This window comes from Embiotoca jacksoni, unplaced genomic scaffold (genome assembly GCF_022577435.1).
Source record: "Embiotoca jacksoni isolate LCO1_2020_lvr unplaced genomic scaffold, fEmbJac1.0.p SCAF_11, whole genome shotgun sequence".
NCBI classification, from domain to species: domain Eukaryota; kingdom Metazoa; phylum Chordata; class Actinopteri; family Embiotocidae; genus Embiotoca; species Embiotoca jacksoni.
The window spans coordinates 7,094,687-7,120,757 of record NW_027185241.1 but is presented as its reverse complement, the minus strand read 5'-3'; the positions used below and the strand labels follow the sequence as shown (position 1 = coordinate 7,120,757).

General features: G+C 38.7%; 3 protein-coding genes across 4 annotated transcripts; all 3 read right to left on the bottom strand.

The window, feature by feature from the left end:
• Positions 1-1,692: 1,692 nt before the first annotated feature.
• otoa (otoancorin) lies at positions 1,693-15,383 on the bottom strand. Its single transcript, XM_069142790.1, has 29 exons — positions 15,304-15,383; positions 14,465-14,555; positions 14,263-14,324; positions 13,777-13,798; positions 13,545-13,593; positions 13,125-13,263; positions 12,811-12,873; positions 12,512-12,705; positions 12,296-12,429; positions 11,303-11,421; positions 11,061-11,200; positions 10,562-10,667; positions 10,223-10,432; positions 9,973-10,143; positions 9,617-9,757; positions 9,406-9,455; positions 8,849-8,969; positions 8,631-8,749; positions 8,383-8,524; positions 7,669-7,862; positions 7,484-7,574; positions 7,163-7,286; positions 6,795-7,033; positions 5,873-6,022; positions 5,653-5,795; positions 5,092-5,228; positions 4,815-4,912; positions 3,583-3,736; positions 1,693-2,776 (listed from the first exon to the last, which is right to left on the bottom strand). Exons 2-29 carry the CDS (start codon positions 14,520-14,522, stop codon positions 2,694-2,696), a joined length of 3,453 nt encoding a protein of 1,150 aa, XP_068998891.1. The 5' UTR covers positions 14,523-14,555; positions 15,304-15,383; the 3' UTR covers positions 1,693-2,693.
• Position 15,384: 1 nt separating this feature from the next.
• On the bottom strand, positions 15,385-18,474 carry LOC138194222 (RIIa domain-containing protein 1). 2 transcript variants are annotated; one of them, XM_069142793.1, is made up of 5 exons: positions 18,291-18,474; positions 18,102-18,178; positions 16,818-16,864; positions 16,288-16,356; positions 15,385-15,438 (listed from the first exon to the last, which is right to left on the bottom strand). In XM_069142793.1, exons 1-4 carry the CDS (start codon positions 18,420-18,422, stop codon positions 16,289-16,291), a joined length of 324 nt encoding a protein of 107 aa, XP_068998894.1. In that variant the 5' UTR covers positions 18,423-18,474; the 3' UTR covers positions 15,385-15,438; position 16,288. The 2 variants fall into 2 exon arrangements, with proteins under 2 accessions (XP_068998894.1, XP_068998892.1); XM_069142791.1 differs by lacking the exon at positions 15,385-15,438 and having other exon boundaries at positions 16,268-16,356.
• A 450-nt stretch (positions 18,475-18,924) lies between these two features.
• Positions 18,925-25,878, bottom strand: il6r (interleukin 6 receptor). Its single transcript, XM_069142785.1, has 10 exons — positions 25,143-25,878; positions 23,337-23,957; positions 22,904-23,027; positions 22,042-22,220; positions 21,773-21,942; positions 21,496-21,640; positions 20,299-20,330; positions 20,130-20,196; positions 19,798-19,891; positions 18,925-19,573 (listed from the first exon to the last, which is right to left on the bottom strand). The coding sequence occupies exons 1-10, from the start codon at positions 25,222-25,224 to the stop codon at positions 19,315-19,317; spliced, it is 1,773 nt and encodes a 590-aa protein (XP_068998886.1). The 5' UTR covers positions 25,225-25,878; the 3' UTR covers positions 18,925-19,314.
• Between the last annotated feature and the right edge of the window lie 193 nt (positions 25,879-26,071).

The following is a 26,071-nucleotide window of genomic DNA, read 5'->3' as shown; positions in this document are numbered from 1 at the left end:
GTGTTACTGCAGGTTCGTTAGTTCTGGATTTAAAAAAAAAAAAAAAAAAATTCTCCCTCCATTCAGTCTTTCACCAGATCTGATCTCCGCCTGCTCTTATTTTATTTGTATTAAATCTCCTGTGTGATTCCGCAGTGCAGCTGAACTCCGCAAACTTACGTTATAAAGCAGCTGATTAGTGAAATAAAACACACACGACGCTTGTTTCACCAAAGCCTCCTCTGGGTATATCCCATTAATGAATGAATTCATCATTAATTAATCGAACGAGCCGAACAGGTCCTCACGTTTCAGGCTGTGAATTAGTTTTACAAACTTCAGTGTTCAAACATTTACAAACGTGAGATACGTCTTAGCCCTATATTTGTAACAGACAGGACATTAACTTAAACTCTTCTTCTCGTGTGTGGGTTTGTCTTGTGGTTTATCTCCTGTAATTTCCAACACACACACACACACACACACACACACACACACAGAGGCCCCGCCCCCTTTTATCCGCAGCAGTGCTGGAACAATTAATTAATCTGGACCCGAATCGTTTGGGTTTCTGACGTTCAGGTTCCTGTCCTTGTTCTCTTTTAGTTGTATATGTTCGTGACGTTGGTCACGTGTTGAGCTGCAGTGAGATCCGATCTCAGATGGTCACCCAAGAGCCATGTTGATGCACGGTGGACACTCGGCCTAAAGCTGGCCAGTTTGTGATCCGATCAGGGTCAGGCCAAATATGTCTGGATTAAAATAGCCAAATGGAAACAGCCTCACTGAGGACTATTTCATAAAACTGATTTTGGCAAGGTTTTGCTCTGAGGACATGATTGGCAGTGGAAAAAAAAGGTCATTAATTTATTATTTTTTTTATTTCACTTTATTAATCCCAGAGGGGAAATTTCTTCGCTACAGCAGGGGGGGGGGGGGGGGGCTCTCAGGGGGGGAGCTGCTGCAGCAGGCTGCCACTAGCGCGGCGCCAGGTAACCTGACCTGAGGTGCATGTTTTTGGATGATGGGAGGAAGCCGGAGTACCCGGAGAGAACCCACACAAGCAAGCACAGGGAGAACATGCAAACTCCGCACAGAAAGGCCCAGGACCGGATTCGAACCCGGAACCTTTTTGCTGTGAGGCGACAGTGCTAACCACTGCACCACATGTCGCAGTATATATTACTGCTGTATTCAGCAGATCACAAAATTGCTAAAATTGCTAAATTGTACCCTGACTGACGTGTAGTCGGTGTCATACCTTATCTTGCATATTGCGATGTCACTTGGTTTGAAGAGCTATGTATTTAAATATTTACGACTACTGATGAGTCTCTCTCAGCGAGTCCCTGCATCTTTACATTTATGTCACACTGAAAAAAACCAAAAATGGGATGCAATCTTTGACAATGCTTTGGAAAATTGTCAGCAATAATCTGACATGTAGGCACAATACTTACAGGGTAAAACTTTCGAAAACATTTAAATTAGCATTTAATACCTTTTTTAAATAGAATGTTTAGCATTTACATCAGATTACCTGAGTCATTCCCTCTTAGTGAGCTAGAGATGGAAGTAAAATTGTGGGGTTTTTTTTGTATGCACGTATATGTTTGTCTAAATATTGCATTAATTATATTACTGTAAAAAAAAAAAATCTGTATGTATGAATTATGTCTATTTCTTGTGATTTCCCAAGAACACGAGAGCATGTTAAACATGATATTTCTTTAATCTTTGGCACCATTACAAATTCAAATCATTGTCCTACATAATCAACTAAAGATAATAATTAGATATTCTGAAGGGAGAACCAAATGTTGTCATTTCTGCCGTAGAGTGCTTGGTTATGGGTGCTCAAATTTTTTTTATTTCGTATGTTTAGTTATGTCTTTTATTTTATTTAGCCTAATATCTGATAAACTGCTGCATTTCTGAAATATTTCTGATAAGCAATTTCCATTGAGACATGCTAATATCCATGCATTCTTCAGAGTTTTAAAAATGACTTCGCACTTTAATGTACTGTTGTCATTAGTGTCTTTTGTGTGTGTGTGCGTGCGTGTGTGTGTGTGTGTGTGTGTGTGTGTGTGTGTGTGTACTTTCTCAGGAGATTATCCAGTGCTTTACCTCACATTGTTCTATTTAACTTTACTTGTCTGTGTATTGAAAAAAACAATTTCTAACCGGATATATACACCCATACATATATAAAATAAAAACGGGCACATTGGCTTTAACTCGCGTTTTTGTCTACAAATATCATTGCAGCAGTAACTATGTCACTATATTAACAATCGTATATAGTTATATAGTTCAATCATTTGTCACCCTGCATTATTTCAGTACATAGCAAAAATCCAAACAATAGACGTATACAGTGGACAGTGTCAAACATTAAATATCCCTCTTCATCCTATTAAAATATACTTTCTTAAAAAATATATAACTGGGAGATTATATAGAGTGAATAATATAAGAAGCCTTACTTACTAGTTCATTTGATTATGTTGTGTCCTGTAGCTACACTTCTACAATCACACTTAAATTATCTTGAACAAACAAGCCATGCATAACATCTTTAAATGAGATCAATTTGAAAGAATTACATGTTGTCGCAAGTGTTCTCTAATAATAACCTCACGAAGCAAGGCTGCCTGTGTGAAGTTAGCTGAAGCTCCTACAGGTTTTGCAGTTGTATGTGATGACTGTTTTCACAGCAGGAGGAACCCCATGAGGAGAAACAGGAGGGGCTTCAGGCAGGCCGAGATCCCTTCCACACTCAGAGATGGAGCTCCTGGACGTGAGAGTGTAAATGTAAACAGAAGGCAAATGAGATCATGAAAACCACAAACTTTGACAAGTTCTTACTCTGAATAATGTGATGTGCATCAACGTTTGACTCAAGAAATAATGTAATGCCAAGAAAAGTTAGATGATAAGTTAGTTTTTTTTACTCAACCCGCAAAAACTGATTATTTTTGGCCACTGGTGAACACCATACTAAAATATCCCCCTTTTAAATAATTGTACAGTTGTTTAAACCTTCGTTTGTGATGGAGCAATATGACGATGGCTTTGAGTCTCTTCTTCAAATGTGGCTAAACGAATTCAGGCTAACATGCTGATGTCGGGCTAAAATACTGTTAACGCTCATCCAGATCATGTGGTTCTTTGGAAGCAGTTTGAGGATTGATTTGTTTATCTTTGAAAAAGCTATCTTGTGCTTAAAATGGAGGGAATATGTGTAGAGAGTTGAAACTATGATCAGCATTGTTTTGGGCTGATTGACTGAGTGCTGAACATGTGATTACATGAACATTGACACAGGTGTGCTGGGAATGCCCCCAGAATGCACTGGGGCAATGGATTTACAGCCCAGAATATATTTTATTACCTTTAAATACAAGTTTTTTTTATTTTTATTATTATTTATTTTTTTAAACATCTTTTGATTGCAGAATGAATTTGTTCCATATGTTCCGAAGCAGATTTATCAATATGTCAATAGAATGTCATGTTGAATAAATGATAAAATACACTAGCAATATTCAAACAGTGAAGAATGTATTGATGTAATGCTATGAATGTGTGTTTTCTTACCTGACTGGGAAGACCTTTGCTGTTCATCCTGAGACCCAGTCATAGCCCTGTTAAGGGCGGCCAGTTGATCCTTTGTTAGCACAGCTCGCTGTTCACTGGTTACCATGGCGGCATTGTCAGGCCCAAGAGCCTCCAGTTGAATACCAGAGAGTGCCTGAATGGAAAATTGAAGGGCATGCTACATTCACTTATGTAAAAGTGATAAATAGGTGTACAAATTCTCCATTTCAATTAAAAGTCTTGCATTCAAAATTGTACAAATACAGTACATGCACTATAATGCATATGTATTATCACTGATGCATGCACGTACGTTAGCCCCATTTTAGTTGGATTTGGTCTAGGTTAAGCTGATTTTAATTGTTGAACAGCATTTAGCCTTGCGAAAACTATGAAAAAAAGAACAATTTTGATTTGAATGATTTTTTTGAACTCTTCTACTTGTTTAAAAAAAAAAAAGTCCTAGTGACAGCATCTTTAAACAAGAAATAATAACAAAGTGTGTCACTTAAATTTTTGAAAATTCAAGAAGTACTCCTCCTTCATGAATAATATTAATAAATCAATAGATAAACATAATAATAAATAAACATAATAATAAATCCTTAAAGAACCCAACCTAGAAAGAATGGGCAAAAGAGATCAGCATCATGTTTAAGTTTAACATGTTTTGAATGAAAATAATATCTTAAAAAATAATGGCTGTACAAAAAAAAAAAATCCCGATGTGATACTATGGCAGTACTTTAATCATAATGTGGTACTATCGCAATGCTTAAGTTGCAATACGGTATTATCTCAATACTTAAGTTACAATATTATCGCAATTTCATTCAGTTTCAGCTCTGTTTTTGGTCTCTGCCGACTCCTAAGGGGAGCATTTGTCTCTTCGGTTGATCCTTTATAAATGCTCCTTTATGTTCACCAGCTGGTCACGAACCGTTCTGTTTGGGGCTGAGAATTGAGTGTACTCTGGGTTTTTAGAGCTTTTTGTCAAAAACAGATGCCTGCTTCGGTCAAAAACAACATTAAGAGACTGGTGAGAGTGAAAAACAAACACTAGTTAGAGGTAATGAGCCCTCTAACATTTTACAACATATTGCCCCAAAAACTTTGGTTATAGCCTCTTTAAATGCAGTAAATGGTAATAAATGCATTTAGATTCTTTCCATCACTGGGTTTGGCTCACAGCTCACAGAACAAACAAACAAAGGTTACAGAAAGGTACTTACAGCAAAATGCTGGGGAGAAAAAAGGGGGATACAAGTCTCGCTGAGAAATGAGAAGACAGGAGGGTCCAAAGAAGCCAACTCATTTGTATTCAACCCAGCTGAGGGAGACAGACAGATAATAATTAATTAAAAAAAATGCTAGAGAGCAAAAAAAAAAAAAAAAAAAAAAAAAAAAAAAAGGGAAAAGTAGTTTATCCCCCAGCCAGCAGTTTAAAGTTCTTTTGAGGGATACTGCTTCGAGGTTTGGTTAATAAGTAAGTAAAATCAATTATTTTACCAACGATGTTGTCTAAGTCAGATACTTGTGCTTCAGTCCAGGTGTTGGGATCTCCAAACGCAGACACAGCAAGAGTTTTTAACTGCTGTACATCCTTGAAGGAGCACTGAATACCATCCATTGAGCCCACAGCATCCCTGTGACACACACAAACATCCACACATGATACAAAAAGCTTCAAAGAAATGTTATTCAGGATTCACAAAAAAATGATTAATGCATCCAGAATTGTTAATTAACATTGCTATGTAAATGGAGTAGGGACCAAAGATCAACAATGGGGAGGGAATGATAAATGTTGTATAGATTAGTGAGGTTAATGAGTTTAGATGTGTGAGGCACACAGTAAATTGAGACAAGAATAGGTATTTGGCAATTTTGTTGTTGTTGTTGTTTTCTTTCCCTTAAACATTTTAATTTCCTAGTTGTAGCGGGTGCTTTTGTGAGGCAACACCCCCTTTTTAATGACAGGTTAACTGTACTTTAAATAATTTGTGAATACAAGAAGCTGGAAGAAAGTGACAGACAAAATGATAAGTGAGTTTTGTATGGTGTACAAACTTGAAGGCGTCCACATTGAGCTGTCCTAACTCGCTTGAGCTTAGGCCACAGATGAACCGGTTCAGCGCGACCATGTCTGCAGCGTCCAGCTGCTGCGCTGTCAGGCTGCTACGTTTAGCAAAAGCCTTCCACACGGACTCCAACTATTGAGACATGAGTCATTTCATGAGTGTAATCAGGATAACAGTCACAATCATGTGAGGCTCTTTTTATACTTCACCTGCAATTCATTCCAGCCACAGCGGGCAATGTCCTCCAGAGAGTCCAGAGAGAAGGGGAGCTTCTCCAGGTCGGAGGTGGAGAAGCCCTGAGATAAACATCCCAGCTGCATCACCACGCGGTCATCCATCTCGGACACTGAGCCGAAGGCCTTCAGAAACATACAGACATGCTTATTTAAACATTTCTAAGTGTGACTGTGCTCATAAAATGAATGTGATGCATACAAATTCTAGGATTCCCACACTGACACTTGGAATTACAACCCTAAAAAGTCTAATTGTGAATGAGTTTTAAGTTGAATTTGGATATTTAGAAGTCATCAGAATACGTTGTTATACGATGCTGCTGAGGGACTGCGTGAGAAGAACAGCGGAGGGTTTTCCTGTTTTATTTATGTCTTTCCTTGAGCTGCCCAGAGAAGTGTGCCCAGTTAATTTATTCACTGAGACAGTGGTAATAGCTGTTGTTAGATTTCTTATAAAATGTCTCATGTGAACCTAGATCTTGAGGAAATTTGTGCTCTATTCAGGTGTTATGTTTTAAATAGTAAAACCATTTAAAAAAAAAAAAAAAAAAAAAGTATGCTTTCTCGTGTTTTTCTAATTAAACAAGTATCAATTCAACAATATTATATTATTTTGAGACATTACACTGAAAATTTTAACAAAGCCATGGAAGTCTTGCGATTAAAAATAAGTGAATCATAATAATCAGCCGCCCTCCCCACCACAATCATTTTTACACAACCCATTACGACAGCGCCTTCAATGTCAACCCCAAAATGAATTAATGCCAACGACTAAAATAAACGAGAAATGAAGGTGAGACAATGGTAAATTGACTTTCTCCCTCTATCAGTACACCAGGGGTGCCCACTGCTTGGTGAATCTTCAGATACAGGATGAGTGACACCAATGTACCTCAGTTACTTTTTGACTGAGCACCGCTAGCTGGTTTGCACTGTACTCGGAGATCTCCCCAAGTTTTTCTACAGAAGCCAGGAAAGTGTCCTTTGATATCATGTCCAGCTGTTCCTTTGTCCAGAAGACATTGTTTTCTCCCAATTCTTCAATCAAAGCCTCTGTTATTTCTGTAGCACTGCGACCGTCACTGCTTCTCTCAGTGCGAGCGCTGCGGTTACCATTTCCTTTGCTGTTGACTGAGAAAGGCAGAAGAAGAGAGACACAGAGTGGGTGAGAAATAGAAATGCGGAATGGAACAACACATTATATTGTTTTACACATTATCACGAACAAATTATGGTAACCACATGATGTAATTTCCTTACCGCTTCTCTTTTTACGTGCTGAATTTGATGTTGTGGTTGTAAGTTCAAATAATTTCTTGTTCAGGAGGTCTGAAACCCGGGGCAGGCGTGACTTCAGGAAATAAAGAACATCCTTCATCCAAGGCTAACAGAGAAAGAAAGCAAGAAAAACTTAACAAAAATAAAGACTGGAAATGCGGTCTAAATTCTAATGCATGAATCATGGCAATCAGGAAACCAAATTCCCTCCTGGTTTTGAGTGATTCATGATTTATTGATGAACATGTGAAAAAGCAAACAAAAGATTATGAGCTACATGTAAGGCAGAAAGTGGATACACACTTTGTTGGGCAGAGCAGATGTGGCGTTATCATCCAAAAGAACAAGAGGACCCAATAATTCCATAGTCTCAGCTGACCAATCAGATGGATTCCTATAGACAATAAAAAAAAAACAAAAAAAAAAACATTAGGCTTCCTCTGTCTTTCTCTGCAATAACTCCAATGTCCACTGGGAGCATATCTTACCCAAAATTCTGGTTGACCAGCTGCATTAGATCTTCCCTGTGGCGTGGAGGAATGTGCTGGCAGGAAGCAATGACCTGGAGGCTGGAGTTGAGGACATCAGGGGCCATTAGGCGCAGTTTGGAAGGTGGCAGCTCGCACAAGAGCGGTCCAAGCCTGGACACATCCTCGGTGGTCAATCCAGATAAATCTGTCCCCTGCAAATGCACAGTAAACTTCTTAGACTGTTGTCAAATGAGTGGACCAACTTATCATGTGGTTTGAATAGGTGCAGAACGGTAGTTACGGACAGTTGACAATTTAAAGGAAAAGATGCTTTTGAAGTGTTAGACAGCACTCTCCACCGCCATCATCAATTACTAGACAAATAAATTGTTCAGGCTGATATACTGGCTTATTGCAGATATATCAGTATAAAAAGAAACTGCATAACAATAACAACAATTTTAAAAAGTGATGTAAAGGATTTTATATAGAGATTACATGTTATATGTTTTTCAATGCTTTTTCAAGTCTTAAACATTAACATCAGAATCTGCCTTAAAAAATATAGAATCAGTCCGGCTGCAATTAGAACATCAAATGAGGGAATATACCCTAAAATAATGGTGTGTCAGAAACCTGGAGAATCAATGCCCAGGAGCAGGCAGTGGCTTAACAGTTTATGTCAGCTTTTCCTTTAATTTGTCACCACTCTGTATGTATCCTTGTGTTTACGTTGGTTAGGCAGGACAGAGCTTTTCGGATGAGTGCGAGACGGGACGGGGCGCTGGGAGACAATGAGCTCAGGTTGGCCGTTTCCATCTTGTCAAGGAAGACAGGACACACAGAGTCAGGCAAGTCCTTCACCTTCTGATGCCTGGGTTGAATGAAATGAAGAACTGTTAAATTTCATCATAGTTATTTTTTTTAAATACATGATAACGTGATAACGAAGAGTACATGGGAGTAAAATGTTTGCTCACTGCAGGTGAATAAATAAGGATGTGGGAATATTCTTCAGCTCCTCTTCAGTGATGGTTTTAAAATAGTCAGTGCTATTTTTCTCCAAAGTCGAAAAAAGCTTTCGAGCAGCGCATCCAGCCTGAAAACATGTTTGTTATCGGTGAGTATTCTCTGCATTTTACATATTTTATTTACAGATAACAGTGTGTGTATGCTGTATGTGTAAGTGAAGACCTACTTGAACTTTGGAGAGCCACTGGGGATTTTCTGTAATGGCATCAGCCATGTCCTTTGCATCGTCGTCAGCAACTTCGTCAATCATCTTACAGGTTATGCCTTGCCAGATGGAATGCAGCCGCCTGTTTTGGCCGATAATATGTAATAATGTAAAAGTATGTCAAATTATTTTAGGCAATGGCAGAAATGTACATACAGTAACAAGAACATGAAGACATCAAGCACCCTACAATTTATATATAATATGTCTGCATTAAGCGTCAATTTGGTAAAGCTTGTTAATTTCTTTTACATTCAATATTTTGAGAAGTGTCAGAAATGACAAATGAGTTAATTTGTCTTGTTGTGGTCTTAAAGATCCTGATAAAACATTTTTTTTCGCAAACATCTGATTATTGTGAGCAGTGTTGTCCTACATGATTACACTGTTTTCTGGCATAGTTGGAATTTTAGAGGTTAATGGTTTAATGTTACCAAATTTTTATTGTTATACAAATAAGGCTCTTGTTTTGGACTCTGAGGAGTTTCTGGTAATTTGTTCACAAAATTATATCTCACCTGTACTTAAGCTGCTTTAGTTTATGCATCTCCTTTGCCAGATATGCTGCCTAAGTAAAAGACAACAAAGAAGAAAAATGGCACCACGTTTTGAGTAAAAACATCAAGAAAGTGGCCAGGTAGTTTATGTTAAAGATATCAAAGGAACAACAGCCGTGTTGACATAATATCTCAGCGGTGTTGGCAGGAACAAGGTATTTAGGAACATTACCTGCGGTCGAGTCCAGGTTTTACTCTCCACTTGGTCCAAAGAGGTGATGTTTGCTTTGTCCAGACTGTTAATAGAAATGCTGCGAAGCAAACGGCCAGCCAACTTCTGCACTAGTTCTGAAGGATCCACTTTTTTACGCAGCTACACACAAAAAAATTGTATTCTCGTAAAATTATATTTGTAATGTATTTAAAGGACATCACAGATAGCACACATAACCTTTTATGGGAAATAAAATCCACCTGTGCTTCTTGTTAGATTTTCACATTAATCTTGTATTCTCTCAGTTATCTCCAAAAGACTCAATCTCAATCAATAAGTTCACTTCTATTTTCTCCTACTCTCTCCTCACTTACCCCCTGCATCATGGCCTTCAATTGTCCCTTCCTCATTCGCTTGGTCATGTTCTTCAGGGCCTTTGTGTTACTTAGGATCTCCTGGGGTTTTACGTTCTTAAGTACACAGCTTGACAAACCTTCCTGCACCGACTGAAGGCCCCATAGGTCCTCACTCGATACCTCATTACACTGAGGGGAAGCAGAATGAGAAAAGGATCAAGCGAGGAGGACAGTTATCGGAGACAAGTTGTTAGCCACACAGCCTTACCGTCTTATTACCCAGCATTTTCTTGACCAGAAGGCGAAGCTGGGTCTTCGTCCATCGGATGTTTTCATTGTTGAGAAGCTCTTTGGAGTTATTGGAAAGGATTGCAGTGAATTGTTTGAGAGGCAACAAGGTGATACTAGTGCCCAGTTCTTGTAATGCTTGAGAAATGTTGGAACTTGACATCACAGACTTGACAAGGCGCTTCTTCAGCTTGAGTCCACAGAGGGCAAAAAGACAGAGAATAATTAAGACACTCCCGAGATGCATAAAATGTGTTACTTCTCTGGCTGAGAAAGATAAATGTTAAAGTTTGGGTAAGTATGGGTCAGGGAAAGATACCGTTCTGCTTGTGGGGTTGCTACAGTTGTCAAGCTGAGGGAGGAGTTTCCTGCTGAAATCAGGAGTCAATTCTGGAGCATCCAAATAACAAGCCAGAAGGCCAAGCCTGAGGAGGTTCAAAGGCAACAACGGGGTAATTATTTCAGCCTTGAAATTGATTGAGGCTTCATTGATATAACATACTGTACATTGATGTGTATATAACCTTACTATAATAAAGCTCTCTCTCTTTAATCTTTCACTTAAAAATCCAAGACCACCATAGCACTCAACAAGGCTGTGACTTTTAGGGTTACCCAGCACAGTGAGCACAAACTATTAAACCCAGAAGAGTATTCTCCTCTATCTTTCTCTGTTTTGTTATGAAATGACATGGAAACATGAAAAACCAAAATTAATTTTCAAGATAAGTTATGAATGCTTAGATCCTTTTCCAACAATGTTCTAATCCACAGTTTTAATGGATTCTATGTACCATCGCTCTTGTATAAATACCTACCTATCCACATTCACTGAAAACTCCTTTTGACTGTCGCACTCTTGAATTCGTTGGAGAATCTTCTTGCTCAGACTGGGTTGCATCTTTTTTGCCCTCTTTATGCTGGATTTGAGCTTAGCTGAGTGGAAAAATTCACACAGCTAGAAGAGAACATGAAGGAAAATAATAGGGACAAACATTGAAGTCTTGCTGTTCCCAGTTTCATCTGTTTTTTTTTTTACTTTCTTTGCTTGGCCACTCACCTTTTCCTTGGGAGAAGAATCAACATCTTCTGGTGTCAAACGGGAAATGTAAGGCCCCATCATGTCCAGCGCATCCGAATCCAGCCATTCCAGGGAACGTTGGCAGCGATCCATCGCCACTATGTAATGAAGGAAGAGTTTACAATGCGCATTCACACCTAACATAAAATACCCATCAGAAATGAGGCAGAAAACTTTCTTTTGACATCGGCCCCACACTGAGTGCAAAAGACTATCACTTGCCTGTATCGCTTGTGATTTGTATTGTCATCATAAGTTCCATCAAAACATCGAACACATTTGCAAACATGCAAACATACTGTGGTTTGCAAATACCAGGGGGAGTGTTCTGTAAAATACAAAATGCCTCATTGCACTTTGAGGAGAACATAAACAAAGTACAGTGAGGCAGTGTGTACTTTTCCCATGTCGGTTTTATTTTGTGACCATAATTTGTGATCTAACAAATCCTCACTCGCTTTGTAAGATTTGCACTTTTCTTTTGCTTATCTCTCTCACTTTCATTTGTTCTTCATCTCTCCAGAACTAGTTGTTCTGTCTACATAGTCAATTCAACTTTAGAATGGGTTGATAAGGTTTTTCTTTCTTCTTTCTCCTTTCTATAGTTTCTGCCTTCTTTCTTTCAATCCTATTCTTTCTGTTTGAAGTTGAATTAGGTAGAATTTGATCAGATTTTCACAGTAATAACAAATGGGAAGCAAAAAGCAAGTGCTATACTATAAATTATTAAAACTTTGGGTGAACATCTTGTTTAAATTTGAGGTAAGTTTAGGTTTAAAGTTAGATTTAAACAAGAGGGTATAATGAGGGATAGGGAAAGTCTCAATGAAATCAATATGAGTCAATGTAAAGGCCTCTGAAGTGATACAAACAAACCTGTGTGTGTGTGTGTGTGTGTGTGTGTGTGTGTGTGTGTGTGTAAGACTAGATTTTAGTGAAAAAAGTGGTTTCTGGTTTGACTTAATTTCTTACTTGATCTTGACTTGGATGGTCGGCTCATTGTACAGTTGAAGTTGTTCTGAGTGATCTGCTCTTTTGCCCAGTTTACAACCTGAGTCCGTTGACCGTTAGACATTAGATCATACACCTCCTGAAGCATGTTCATCCTGGAGCCAACAGCAGTTGTACAGTTTTAAGAGAAGTTGCTAAGAGGCAGTGGACAAAATAATTTCAGGAAAGCATACTTACATATCTTTTAGCTTTTGTCTCTTTAATTTGGTAGGAAGATTAATTGTTGTAGAAGGTATATCCTGCAGCATAGTTTTGGCAGCCGAAAGCAGAGTGTCATAGTCGTTTGATTCAACGTTGTCTCCAGTCTGTGCGTACACAGTAGCCCAGGACAGAGGCGCCATGAATGCTTGCATGTAACATGCAAATGACTCCTGAGGGAACAAGACAGATGGCATGATAATATTGCCAGAGAGCAGCATTGATCAATCCATGGATTATGTTCTTTTTTGTTAAGGTTTTGGCAGTAGTGTACTGACAGAAGAGTTTCTCATCCCCTTGATCATGGCCGCAAGCATACTGGAATTCCACATCTTGTTTGGCTAATCAGAGACAAAAGACACATGGAATATATGTGATTCAACCATGAACAATAAATACAACACCATTAAGATCATTTTACTGATTCAGATAATCAGGGACTGCCCTGCTACACAGATTGATAGAAAAACAATATGGACATGTTTCAAGTACAGTTTTTTTCCTTAAGTAAACAAATCTTGTAAACTGTGTGTGACTGTGTGTGTACTGCCTATGTGGATGAGTGTGGGTGTATGTGAGTCTGTATTCATACCATTATATCTGAAACATCCATAGGGCGCTGACCAGGTGAGATTTGTTTTTTACCCCCAGTGACTAAATTCAGGACATGTTTAAAAGTGAACAGGAGTGTGTTGGATTGGTCAGCGTTTCTGTCCTCCACAGGCAAGTCACTACGAAAAAAATGAAAGTGGAAATAACAGCCGGTGAGTAGAACTGTTTTTTGCAGCACAAAGCAAACACATCTGTTCATACAAAGTGGCTGAAGCTTGATACCAGCCAAAAGAAAAGGCTCATACTTTTTATCACTTCAAGTAAATGGGCTTAAAATGGATGGTTGGCAAGATCTAAGTTTTAGAGAAAATACATGTGCACTATGTCCCCACAGCTCATATTTGCTGCTTCAGGAAGTTAACAAAACACAAAACAGAGACTCACACATGTAGAAAATTACCTGTTACTGACGGCAGTTTTCAGCAGCCCCATAGTAGGCACCGGGTATCCTGTAACAGCAGGCCTCCATATTCATATGTTGCACAATAAAAACTCAACAGGATTGGTCAAACTATTTGCCATTTATTAGTTGTGACTCATATTAAAGTTGGCAAACACACATGCATGGCTCAAATACATTTTCAGTACTGGGATTAAGATTGAATTTAAAAGTGAATTCAGAGTTCTCTCACCCTTTTTCTGGCACTTCATCATCTGATGGAAAAAAGAGATATATATCATGATTAGATGTTTAAGGTAAGACAATTTACTGCTTAAAATCGCTGAATGAGGTTTTTCACAATGTAAAACATATTATGGGGCCAAATCCTGAAAATCTTGGTTTAGAAATACTATAGTTTAAGATCTAATAAACAGTAGAGTTATTTCTGGCGCCTGGATGTTTTTTTTTTTTTTTTTTTTAATATATCTGAGATACAATAATTTTTACACTAGTTTCCAATCATTTGTCCTTATTGACAATAAAACTGCTAGATGCAATTTTAATTACAATTACTATAAATAAATAAAATTGGAAACTTATGATTATGAAAAAACATTGTTAAAATCTATCTTTAACTCACAACAACTGTGAAAATGTCTGCTCTGCTGATTTGACATTGAGTATAAAACAAAAATAGTTCTTCTGTGTGCAACTTCGTATTCAAAAAACTACTTACCAGTTTTTTGGCAATGTCCTTAAAGTCAGCGTTATTTCCATGCATCCCATTTGGAGTCATAGCTGTGCAGACACAGTAGTAATGATTAATTATGAACAAACACATATACCGTACACAAAATGTGCATACATAGAGTCATACTATTAAATGTATTTTGACAGTTACAGATGGGAACAATGCATGTTCTGGTTTTGCTGCTTACCCAAGGCTGCACAAGCCAGGATGAGTAGTAAGAGCCATGTTCCTCCTTTTGGAGCCATGGTAAAAAAAAGCCTGCCTTTCTGTTCAACACGCTGACATTACATAAAGTGTATGTTAACATCAACACATATTCCAAGAGAGTTTGACAAAGTTCATTATTTGGCTTTATTGAGACTCTTTCTGGATGTCACGATTTTGTTATAGGTCAGTTGTTATGGAACCCGTCTCCATGTGAGCCACCTCCACTTTTCTGACATACTTCCTCCTCTGAGGACCTGCGATCATACCACCCTAGTAACCATCTGTGTTACTCATCCTGTGGGAGGCTCTGTGGACTTTGGAGGATAACACGCAGTGCAAAACAGGTTTGGCAATGTACATGATGTTCTGGGAACAACATTTTGTCAGCCTCTTTGAGTTCCTGATAGCATGTTGGCATTTTGCCTTCAATACATTTGTTTGCTTTCCATTGATTTGACTTCTCATTTGAATATACCCACAGTCTACTAGTATGGTCGAGACTAATGAGAATAATTTCCCTTTTAAAAACAATATATCCCATGACCTTGCTTGTTCCCTTGTAAAGTAAACTTTTAACATATAATTATCTATTTGCTGCTTATATGATGCATTGACATGAACCATTACATCACAGATAGTTGATCATGAAGAATTATGAATTCAGGCTTAAAAAAACAACAACACTAAAACATACAAAATATATATATGTATCATGTCTGCACAAGTTTTACTGTGATGACACACAAGTACAACATATTAGAAAGACTGTAAAACAACAAAGAACTTACAGAATCTGTGTATTAATACATTATTACTTACAGAATCTGTGTCTTCTCCCTGGTAGATTCTCGAAAAAAAAGTTTCAAAACAAGATGTAGACGAGGTGAGAATATGCGTGCTCTTCCTCTGCCTTTATCTCACAAATGATGCGAGTTAAGTAGGTGGTTACCTGACCTAAGTCAAAGCAGATGCATGGCATTAAAACAGGACTGTATGTGTGTGTGTGTGTGTGTGTGTGTGTGTGTGTGTGTGTGTGTGTGTGCGCGTGTGTGTGTTAGGGAGAGAGAGAGAGCGAGAGAGAGAGAGAGAGGGAGAGAGAGAGAAACAAAGAGACAGAGGTTATATGAGATGAACATTGACAATTGACATCTCTCTAATGTCAACTATGAAATAACATGGGCTTTTAAAATACGGACATCATAAGCCGATACTACATTATCCAAATAGAGTAACTATTTAACTAACAAAGCTCTATTCACATACTTCCTGGAGACAGCTGGCAAACAGAAAACAGCAGCTCCTAAATACAAAGCAGCAACAAGCACATTTGAATGTTAAAGTCATTGCAGAAGTAGCTCTAGATGCGGCACTTGCAAAGGCTACATAAAAAAAATAAAATAAAATGAATGAGTGAAGTAAAAAACATCTGGATGGTGCACAGAAACCTCTCGAGCCATGAGCAGTTTTTTTTAAGTGGTTAATGTATGTGAGTGGACACTGTACATGGGACACAATTAAGTCTTTCATATATGGCTTCACAATGATGCGGGTGATGTGACAAACAGCACGATATAATACCCAGAGGACATCCTTTTCTCATTAAATTTAATCACACTCATTAGGGAAGGCTGTTACCATCTTCCCCATTGGCTGACTTCCCGCATATGTATAATAGCAATCTGACAATGAAGCAACTGACCAATTTTGTAGACTGACATGAACATATTAGCATCATCTTTGTTATCATACACGTGTTGCTCTGTACAGAGAAAGGCCAAAAGGTGAAGCTGTTGGATGTGTTACACTAAATGTCACTGTGTTCTTCTTTTTCTGGGCCAATGGCCACTTGAAGGTTTAGGTTGGTGAAGTGATCTGAAAAACAACATTGATGATTGTTAGTGGGTGAGATCATGCTTCTGTATGTGTGTGTGTGTGTGTGTGTGTGTGTGTGTGTTTTTGCAGTATGTCTTAATTGGATCCCCTTTGGTTTTTACTTTGGTATCCATTTCTGTTTATTTAAAAGATAAGGCTGGCGTTAGTCAAGTTTTTTTTCTTTTTCTAATTGTCAACGAAAATGTGTCTCCCATTTTCTGGCTTTCGTACCTTGTCAGTGGCACTTTGCCCCAACCTTGTTTGTTCCTTACCATAGCGTTGTTTTACTGTTTAAGATCAGGAAATCTTCATTTTGATAAGTTATAAAGGTCTCAGTTAATTCCTAAAACAGCCGGGCACGGCAGTTTTAGGAATTAATATACAGATTAATAAATGCTAAACACTAAAATGGGCAACTGACCGTGTATGTGTGCGTTTGGGTGTGTATGCATACAACTCACCTGCAGCAAACTCTTTGATGTCAGCTGGCCTTTTAAGAAGCACATCTCTGTGAGAGGAGAGCAGGAAAAGGGAAGAATAAATATTTCTTTTTTCACAGTATTCCTCACATTGTATTATGATAAGACCCATGTTCTGAATCTGCTAAATTTGACACTACCGTATCTTTTACAGGAAGCTGCAAGAAGACCTAAAAAGCATACCTACTATTTCGCTCAGCTGACAATGAAAATGACAATTTAAAAAAACAAAAACAAAAATGGGAGCAGATCCACAGTGGTGGAAAAATAGGCTGCTCAGGTCATTTACTTTAGTAAAAGTACAGATACAGCAACGTAAAAATACTTCATTAAAGTCCTACATGAAAATCCTAAACTCAGGTAGTAAAAGCACATACGTGTTAACAGCAAAATTAAGTTAAAGTATTAAAGTAAAAGTTCTGGTTCCGTGCCTCTTATATATGATTATATATGACCTCATTAGATTATTTATAAGAAAGCCTCAGTGTGTCAGCAGCATGTCACTGTTGTAGCTGCTGCAGGTGGAGCTAGTTTGAACTACTTTATATCCAGTTTTAGTAAAGGGACAGGAGATAAATATGAGGGGTCATCAGATGATTACTGTGAGAGGAACGAATAAAAACCGAGTTCTGAAACACAACTTTGTTTTCAATTTGTGGAGTTATTCTCAAATTTGTATGTACATCAAACCATGTGAGAAGTTTAGAAGGAAAAAAAAAAGACTATTTGATGGCGCTATTAAAAACTCCTTGACATGAAATGTGAACCCAATTACACACTTATATGTGCAAAGTGTCAGAGAGCAACAACGTTAGAAATCACTCTTTCCATTTTCATCAATTTGTTGTATTTGAAAAGCTTCTTGTGTTGTCAAATTATATTTAAATTAACTGTCCAATAAATGTAGTGGAGAAAAAGTGGGGGTATTGGAAATACTCAAGTAAAGTCCAAGTAGGCCTACCTCATATATGTACTAAAGCACAATACTTGAGTCAATGTACTTTGTCACTTTCCCCAACTACAGATGTTTGCGTGTTTACAAAAATCGGTCTTGTCGTGAATTTACTTAATGGTATTTGTTTGAGATTTTCTTTATTCAAATGAGCGAGCTCCTTCCTCTGAATATCACGTGGAGCCTTGCGGATCTTTTTTTTTTTTTTTTTTTTTTTTTCCGTCTCAGTCTTACATTCAGTCCACAAGCGGACACGGCGGGAAAGCTTGGACAGTTTTACGTGACAATTTTGAAACGAGAGAAAATAAACAAACCTTAGAAAGTCGCCTATCAGTACCTCGACTTCGGGATGAGATCTCAAATACTTATCGTTATCGATTCTCGTCTTAATCTGAGAGTCCAAACAAAAAGCACGTCAGGATTACAGCAAAGAAATCAGACTGCAGTTTGTGGCCAGCAAACGTGGTCAACTTGTTAGCGTTGCGAAATTCACCCCGTGTTACCTTAAACTGCCGCAGTTTCTCTTGCTGCTCAGGAGTCAATACACTGACGTCAAGATTCGCCAAACCGCCTTGTCCAGCCATCATTTCTCTAAAAATGTAATGATTTTTCTGTGCGCCCTCTGCGGTGTACATCGACTATAAATCTAAAGCCAGTGGACGTTATCTTGTCACCTGTTACTGACACAGCGACTGTGGCCTGACAACAGCCGTTACTATGGAAACGATGCACGGCTATTAACGGCTGCGCCCACAAGGTGGCAGCATTGACCAGGAATTAATATTCACAACAACACTGCACATCTGTTCATAAATAAAGATTAACCTGCAATATGAAACACTTATTAGAAATTTATAATTAAAAAAAAAAAAATTGTTAAATGTAGCATAATGTAAGTGATACTAATAAAGTCTTCTATACTTTATTCCTAATTTTAGCTGATCATTTAAATTTTTTTTAATCGTCTAGCATTACCTACAGCTGTTAAAACCATTTATCCATTACATCTTTGTTTTTTCAGATTAGTTAAAGTACTTTAAACACTGATACAAACTGTTATAAGGTGAAGCAGAAATAATTTCAGAAAAAAAACAGGATGATTAACTGCGTCTAAAAAAAACGACAGGAAAACAGATGAACCTTTGACATGCTTTTGATAGGATGGGTAAAATATTTAATGAACTTCAGCAGTATTTACAAACAGAACGTGAGGTGGTATGCAAGAAATCAGTCTGTAATCAGGCCTTAGCTTACATATAGTTTAATGCACATTTTAAATTAGCACAGATGCCAGAGAAGCTAAAAGGCTACTCTTAAGACATCACAACAACATAAAAGTCTCAAAGAAATATTTTAGGCATTTAGAACAATATACAGTAGGCAAAGATTATACAAGTTCTTCCTGAGTTTGCTTCCCAAAGAAGCTCATTGGAGAAGTAATTTTTCCTCTTGTAATCTGTAACACTGGCTCCGAAAACAAACCAACAACACAATTTTCCTGGCTATTTTCTCTTTTCTGCACAGCCATCACTCCCGCTGGAGAAAGAAATAACTTGTGTTGTTGAAGTGCATGGTTTCTATTCTCTCCTCCGGGATCTGTTCCTCCTCATTCTCTTCCTCTTCTTCTGCTTCCCTTGGCAAGCAATGTTTGCACTGCGGCGGGGCGAAGGTCACCATAGCCTGCCCCTCTGGGGCTGTTGGGGCAGAGGGCGGAGGTTGAGATAAGTCACCACGTTGGGTGATGACACTAAAACTCTGGAGTTTAGACATAAATCTGTCCTTGTGCCTGGAATAAAAAGAAGAGAACTTCAAATGAAGAAGTTGACTAAAGTGATTTGCTGAGGCATTAAATCTAAGGTTAGAGTTAGATACATCCATTGGCTAGCATTAAAATCCTGTTATGTAATAATATCTATTTTTGTTGCAGCACAGGAGATATTATGTTCAATATTAAAGAAAATTCTAACTTTATAGACACATGAAAATATAACAAAGTGCACATGTCACTACCTGAAGATGTATGCAGCCAAAATGACTGACAAGAGGGCAAATAAACCAGAGATCCAGAGGACAAGATGAGAAACCTCCCCTTCTATCCCCCTATCTGAGAAAAGAGGGGAAGACTGTGAGAAATCCTAACAGACCAGAATAACATCCATGCAAGTGTCTGTTTGGGTGTAGCTGCATTTATGTGTGAAAGGCGAGAGGAACCAGAGGGACAGAGGGGATTTTTAACACCAACAACAGTAAGAGTTCCCTCTTTTCTTTTGCCTCCTCTTTTCTCTCTCACACCACACACACTTGATTAACCATTATATTTTACTGTCTGCCAGACATCTTACCATCAGCGTCGTTATCTGCACCAGAACCTTCACCAGAACCTGGGAAGTCCTGGTCCGATAAATCAAACTGTTAATTAAAGAAAAATCGCAAGACAGTGAGTTAGTGCTAAGATATTAAAAGTGAGTGAGAGCGTAACGGATTTCCATGATTAACAGTTCAGACTCTTACAATTATGTGGCTCAGATCATCAATGACTGCATCTTAAAAAGAGGAGAGAAACATTAACAGATAACTGGTTATCAAAACCCTGACTGAAAAGAAGTCTCCATAACAGATCGTACAGACTTTGTAGCAAATCAGGATTGGGATCTCCTCAAGGGTTTAGCAAGATAAAGATAACAATGGTGACAAATAGTGCAGGAACCAGAAAAAATAAACATTATATCTTTATATCCATAGATTTTTTTTTTAATTTTGCTCCCTTGGTAATGAATGGCTGGATTATATTTGCTTTTTCAGGACGCTAACAGTAAGCTTTAGTCAAAGTTGTCCTAAAAAGTAGACTTGTGCAAAGGTTGGTAACAACTGATCTAGACAAAGTTCTGGATTTGAAATACTGGATAAGGATGTCTTTTTTCTAATCTGCTAGATTGTATTATTGTTATATTTGAAAGGCGCAGTCCCAGAGCCAAAAGTAAACTAAAGGGTCTTTCAATTATTACCAGAGGGGCTGCATTACCTTTTCTGGGGGTGTCTGCATTTATTTTAAAAACAGACAGTAGTGACTGGAAATGAGAGAAGAGGAAACTGGGATGACATTAACGTCTTCACTTTAAACAGGGGATATTGTGTTTACTGCACATGGTCAACACAAAACCTCTTAGCCACCAGGATTCTATTTAAAGTAACAATTTCACATTTGGGTAAATGTGCTTATTGGCTTTTATGCTGAGTGACAACCTATTCCTCTTTAATGCCCGTAAATATGAAGCTAGATCAGAAGAATACGTGAACTTATTCAAAGAGGAAGAGAAACTGGAAGAGGTAAAAGTGTTCACGAGAGGATATTTATGTGCACAGCTTCTTGAGAAATTCTTATCATATGGGGAAAAAAACAGGAGCGCTGCCGTCTCCGGTTTTCATGATGACATTTTTTGTGTCCGGAGTGATTGTGAATTACTGGGGTGATACAGGTAGGATCCGCAGGCAGGTCCATTAATTTTTTTTTTTTTTTTTTTGATTTTATACACTTTATTAATCCCTGAGGGGAAATTTCTTAATTACTGACATGAGCACTTTCATGATCACTTTTTCTGGCCAGTACATAAAGTTTCTGTGAGCTATGTTATAATCTAAAAATGGCTTGATTTGAAAGCTTCTTTGATATGTATGTGTGGGTGCGTGTGTGTGCGTGTGCATATTTACCTGTCCAACTTCTGGCATAGACAGGTGTGCTCCAGTCACCTGACTGACCATCATATTCTTCCTTAGTTCTGAGCAGTATCTTGTAGACAACACCAGGTAATGCATCAGTGATGGTGTAGGAACGCTGGCCTTTAATCATCCTTATCTATACAGACACATACAGATAGACATTATCTCCATCTACTGACACAGCAAGGTATGTTATTGTTTTAGCCTTGAATACTGAACACTGAGTAAACCCTGCACACCCGATAGCTTGTGTACTGGTGTACTGCACCTGTTCATTAGATAATGAGGAGTTGCAAGGTCGGTATTTGATCTCATATATTAGTTCATAGAAATTGTCTTGCTGCTTCCAGGACGTTGGTAAATTCCAGGTGACCTGCATCCTCGTCTCCTGCCCTTCTTCCTTTTGGACTGACACATTTGACGGAGGGTCCGGCTTCACTGAGGGAGCAGGAAGGAACAGAGAGAGTGCAGCGCCTCAGTTTACAGCAGGCCAAATCTCATGCTGACATGGACACATCTGCCCTGACACCCTCTTACAAATGCTCAAAGGTGTGAACCGCAGCAGGGAGCTGGTGGCGTTGCTTGTGATGCTTGTAACACACAGATAGGCCATATGAAGGGTTCTCAGCTCGTCCTCGTTGTAGTCCAGAGCACACCAGCAGCGCGAGTGCTGAGATGAATATGAGCACGGCACTTTATGGAATTCCTCTGTCGGACTGAGAGAAGGAAAGACACAGAAAGAAATAGAAAAGCAATCGATCACACAAAGATAGAGGAAAATAAAAGACATAAATTAGTACTACAACATCTCTAGCATTTTAAAGCAATTCCCAAACTCTGTGTGTAGTACATGAATGTACACTGATACAGGTGCTCCAACTTAAACTGACACAACTTTCAGCACTTGCCTGCAACTATTTCAAATGTTTTAATGGTAAAGTTTTATCAGCAACCTTTAAATTTTAAGTATGTAACAGTAAAAAGATTAAGAAATGCTCTAATTTAAAATTTCTGTCTGAGTGCTGGCAATTTGTTTAAGTCAATATTTTCAACACAACACAATATACAGATTTTTTTGTATCTACCACTTGCACACATCAGTTATTCTACATATATGTAAATATAGTTCACATGGTTACAGGGTCAAAATATTAATCAATGGGCCTTTAAACATGTCTTCATATGGATGCAGTGACTTAGCTAATAGAGAAGGTCATCCAGTAATCACAGGATCAAATCCAATCATTCACACACATTCGTCTGTCTGCATGACAGGCCAATTGATGCATGGTATATAACTCCAGCTATTTACGTTGTCTTGTTTTTTAGTATCATTAACTTTCTTCACAACTTATGCAAGCTATTTATAGGGGGAAGTTAGTGTATAGTGTGTCCTTACCTTTTACTCAGTGAGAGGTAACAATCAGGCTGTTTAATGACGGGCTTCTGAGCTGTCCATTCACAGCGAATTTTACTGCTGGGCGACTTTTTGTAGCAGAACAGATGAGGACTCTCAGGGCGATCTAAAAGGTAAAGAAAACACGCAATGGTACTTTACAATTATTTTTCACATTCAGAGGTATACTAACTGTGAATGTGAAAAATAAATGGGCCAAAGTCATAATTACAGTTGCACAAGCTTGCTCTACTTAAGCACCTATTTTCACCATTGTTTTAAAAGGTACATAATACAAGTCATTTACCCACAATCACAATGTTCAACCTCGAGATTTGTCTTCTATCTTCGATATCATTAATTTTGTCATCAAATTAAAGTTAAATGTCATTTGTATGTATTCCTTCATTACAAATTCATTGCCATTGTCAGTTACCTGCGACAATTACTTTCACAGCAAATGTTTTTCTGCCTCTGTGATGACAGGTGTATTTCCCAGAGTCTGTCAGTCTTACTGAGGCCAGAGACAGCAAAGCTCCACTCCTACCAAATGTGAGTTCTCCCAAGTCTCTGTCTCCTGTCACGACTGTCCTCTGGTTCCACTTCCACTGAGGCCTCAGTTTTATGCCTCTTGTTACCCTTCTCCCTTCCTTCCCCTCCTCATCCTCACTCTCAATGTCCATCTCTTCAGCCTCCCAGTCAGATTCCCCCTTCAGCGGTCTGCTTGCACTGGTTGGCTGGACCATGTGAGGAGAAGCTGTGTATTGTTTGTCTGTATATCCGAGTACTTGTTTAGTGGTGACTCCTTCGTCAATCAAGTCAGATTGGTGTCCCTCACTTGCAGTATTCTTCTGGGGGCTTTTATCAGTTTCAAGTGAAACTGCACCATCGCCTGTGTATTTTGGAGGGGTTGGGATTACACCTAAGGAACTTCTGCTTCTGTTGGCTGAGCTGTTCCTGGACAAGCTGACCTTTACACCATTCACCTTCACATGACCCCAGCAGGACAGAACCAAGCTGCTGCCTGGAGATAAAACCAACACACCAGGTGGAGGGTCTGCACAGAAAAACAAGCACAGGATTTATAGAGTTAATGCATGCATGTGGTTGTTTTTTTGTGTGAATGTGAAATCTCAACTTGTTTCTCGTACATTTGTATTTTGTAGAAATTGAGATGAGGTTCTTTAGCCTTGTTAGCTGCAATTGACAGCACAGATACGATGCAACGTTGCGTAACCAACATTACCAACTCCTTCTTAACTTCCTCTTTTAACATGTCTCTCATGTGTCTTCGTATTTTCTTTATTTACATCTCTGACATTCATCCCAGCCTTTCAGATGTTTTCATTCTGCTCAAAGCTCACACAGACAATTATGACTTAAGACAGTTGTTTGCCTCCTGTCTGGACTTGATTGGCTCGACATCAGAAGTCCATTGGCCTTCTATAATTCAAATATATTTTATCTCCCTTTGCCTGTATTTTCTCCCAGAAATCTGAAAGAAAGTAGAGTCTCTGCAGTTGACATAGGGCAGAAGTGCAGGTATTACAATATTGGGACTAGTTTTATATTTCATAGTTATTTTTTTACTTAAATTTATTTGACTCTGTGCTTTCTTAACGTGGATAATTAAAGTCAGGGAGTTGATCAGCTATGAAAATGAAAATAAAAATAGCTTGCCTTTCTTTATAAAACCCTCCAATAGTTTGAGGCCACTGCAACAAACATGACAGGATGAAGACACATTTTTTTCTGGCTGAAACTAATTCGCAAAATGAAATAAAGATAAATAAAACAAACAAAACATTATAAGAGTGAAGCAAGAGGCAGCCTAATTTTGCAAGGACTTTTGGATTAAAATGAATTGTCAATACACATTATTAAATTATTTTGTTTAGTATTAAGTGAACCATTTGGAAAATACAATCTGTGAGGTGCAATGGACGAACAAAGCAGGCTGCAACCGTTTTTATCTGTTTGCTCTGATGTCCAGTCCAATTTAAAAAAATGTTTTAAAATCAAATCACTCCCTTGGGTGATTATAGATCTTTGGACGACGAGAACTACCTTCCACTAAAAATGAATGAATGAATAAATAAACTATTTTACTTTTTCAACAGATTAAGCGACACTTTATTTGCATACTTTTCTCTAGACCTCATTACTTGACCTTATAACATTTAGTAAGAAAACTCCTTTCCACGGTTTGACAAATTACATGTATATTCATGTCATACCGTACCTTTTCTAGGACAGGCTCCGTCAAAAATGCTGTGGATCAGCGGGACGCACACAACGCACAGCCAGAGAAGAAAAATCCCCATTTTTTTGCCAACGCAGCTCCGTGTAGCGTTGTCACACCATCACTTCAGCAACAGCTGGAGCTCGTTGACTTCCATCGAACTATTTACGGCGTAAAAGCCGGTCAGACAGCTGATTAGATCTCCATAGAGGACAGGAGAGTTGAAGCAGAGCTGGTTTCTCTGGCTGCAGTGGTCTGCTGTCTGTAAGACCCGTTATTGTGAAATCCTTGCGCTCTTCCTCTTGTTCAGCGCCGTTACACAGAGGAAATCCTCCTCACAGTCAAAATAAAACTCATCACAGGCCTGTTATTAAACAATTCAATTACTAAACATCTGTCACACTCGAGAGGGGACTTTATGATTTGTTAAATATATTTTACTGACACTGTTTTGTATTCTGTTTTTTTTTTTTTTTTTAAATTGGAGACAAAGTTTTAGTTGAATTTCAGGAGCAGGACCACGCCTCAACCACTCCCCCCCCCTTCCGGTCACACTACCATAAATATCCACCAACTCTAAACCTCGGCCTGTTCACGTTTTCTGCATTCGGAACCAGACACCACGCAGAAAAAACAAAAACGATCTTACCTTGGCCCAAAACTACTGTTCCTCAGCCCGACGACGACGACGATTGTTTTGCCTCCCCAGAGGCCACCCAGACACCCAAGGGAAGCCCTCGATCTGCTGCCTCGGATACCCACGAGACGCCGCCACCGGGAACACCCAGACAGCACATCGGTGCCAAACCCGCCGACCAGCTGCGTCCACCAGAATCCCTCTCTGCTCAATCCTTCTGTACGAAGGTTCCGATCCACAGCCGTCCTCCAGTAACCCACTCACCGGTGACAGAGGGAGACCTGCCACCCCC

Bases quoted from the DNA above. Each gene is read 5' to 3' on its own strand.
- il6r (XM_069142785.1), bottom strand. From the start codon at position 25,224: ATGGGGATTTTTCTTCTCTGGCTGTGCGTTGTGTGCGTCCCGCTGATC. The intron at 23,958-25,142 runs GTACGGTATGAC...TTTTCTGTGCAG, and splicing joins CGGAGCCTGTCCTAGAAAAG to ACCCTCCACCTGGTGTGTTG. The intron at 23,028-23,336 runs GTAACTGACAAT...TTTACCTTTTAG, and splicing joins TGTGAAAGTAATTGTCGCAG to ATCGCCCTGAGAGTCCTCAT.
- otoa (XM_069142790.1), bottom strand. From the start codon at position 14,522: ATGGCTCCAAAAGGAGGAACATGGCTCTTACTACTCATCCTGGCTTGT. The intron at 11,422-12,295 runs GTAAGAAATTAA...TTCATTACATAG, and splicing joins ACCATCCAAGTCAAGATCAA to TGGCGATGGATCGCTGCCAA. The intron at 9,758-9,972 runs GTAAGTGAGGAG...TTTTGTGTGTAG, and splicing joins TGAAGGCCATGATGCAGGGG to CTGCGTAAAAAAGTGGATCC.
- LOC138194222 (XM_069142793.1), bottom strand. From the start codon at position 18,422: ATGTACACCGCAGAGGGCGCACAGAAAAATCATTACATTTTTAGAGAA. The intron at 18,179-18,290 runs GTAACACGGGGT...TTGGACTCTCAG, and splicing joins AGAAACTGCGGCAGTTTAAG to ATTAAGACGAGAATCGATAA. The intron at 16,865-18,101 runs GTTTGTTTATTT...CTCCTCTCACAG, and splicing joins CTGATAGGCGACTTTCTAAG to AGATGTGCTTCTTAAAAGGC.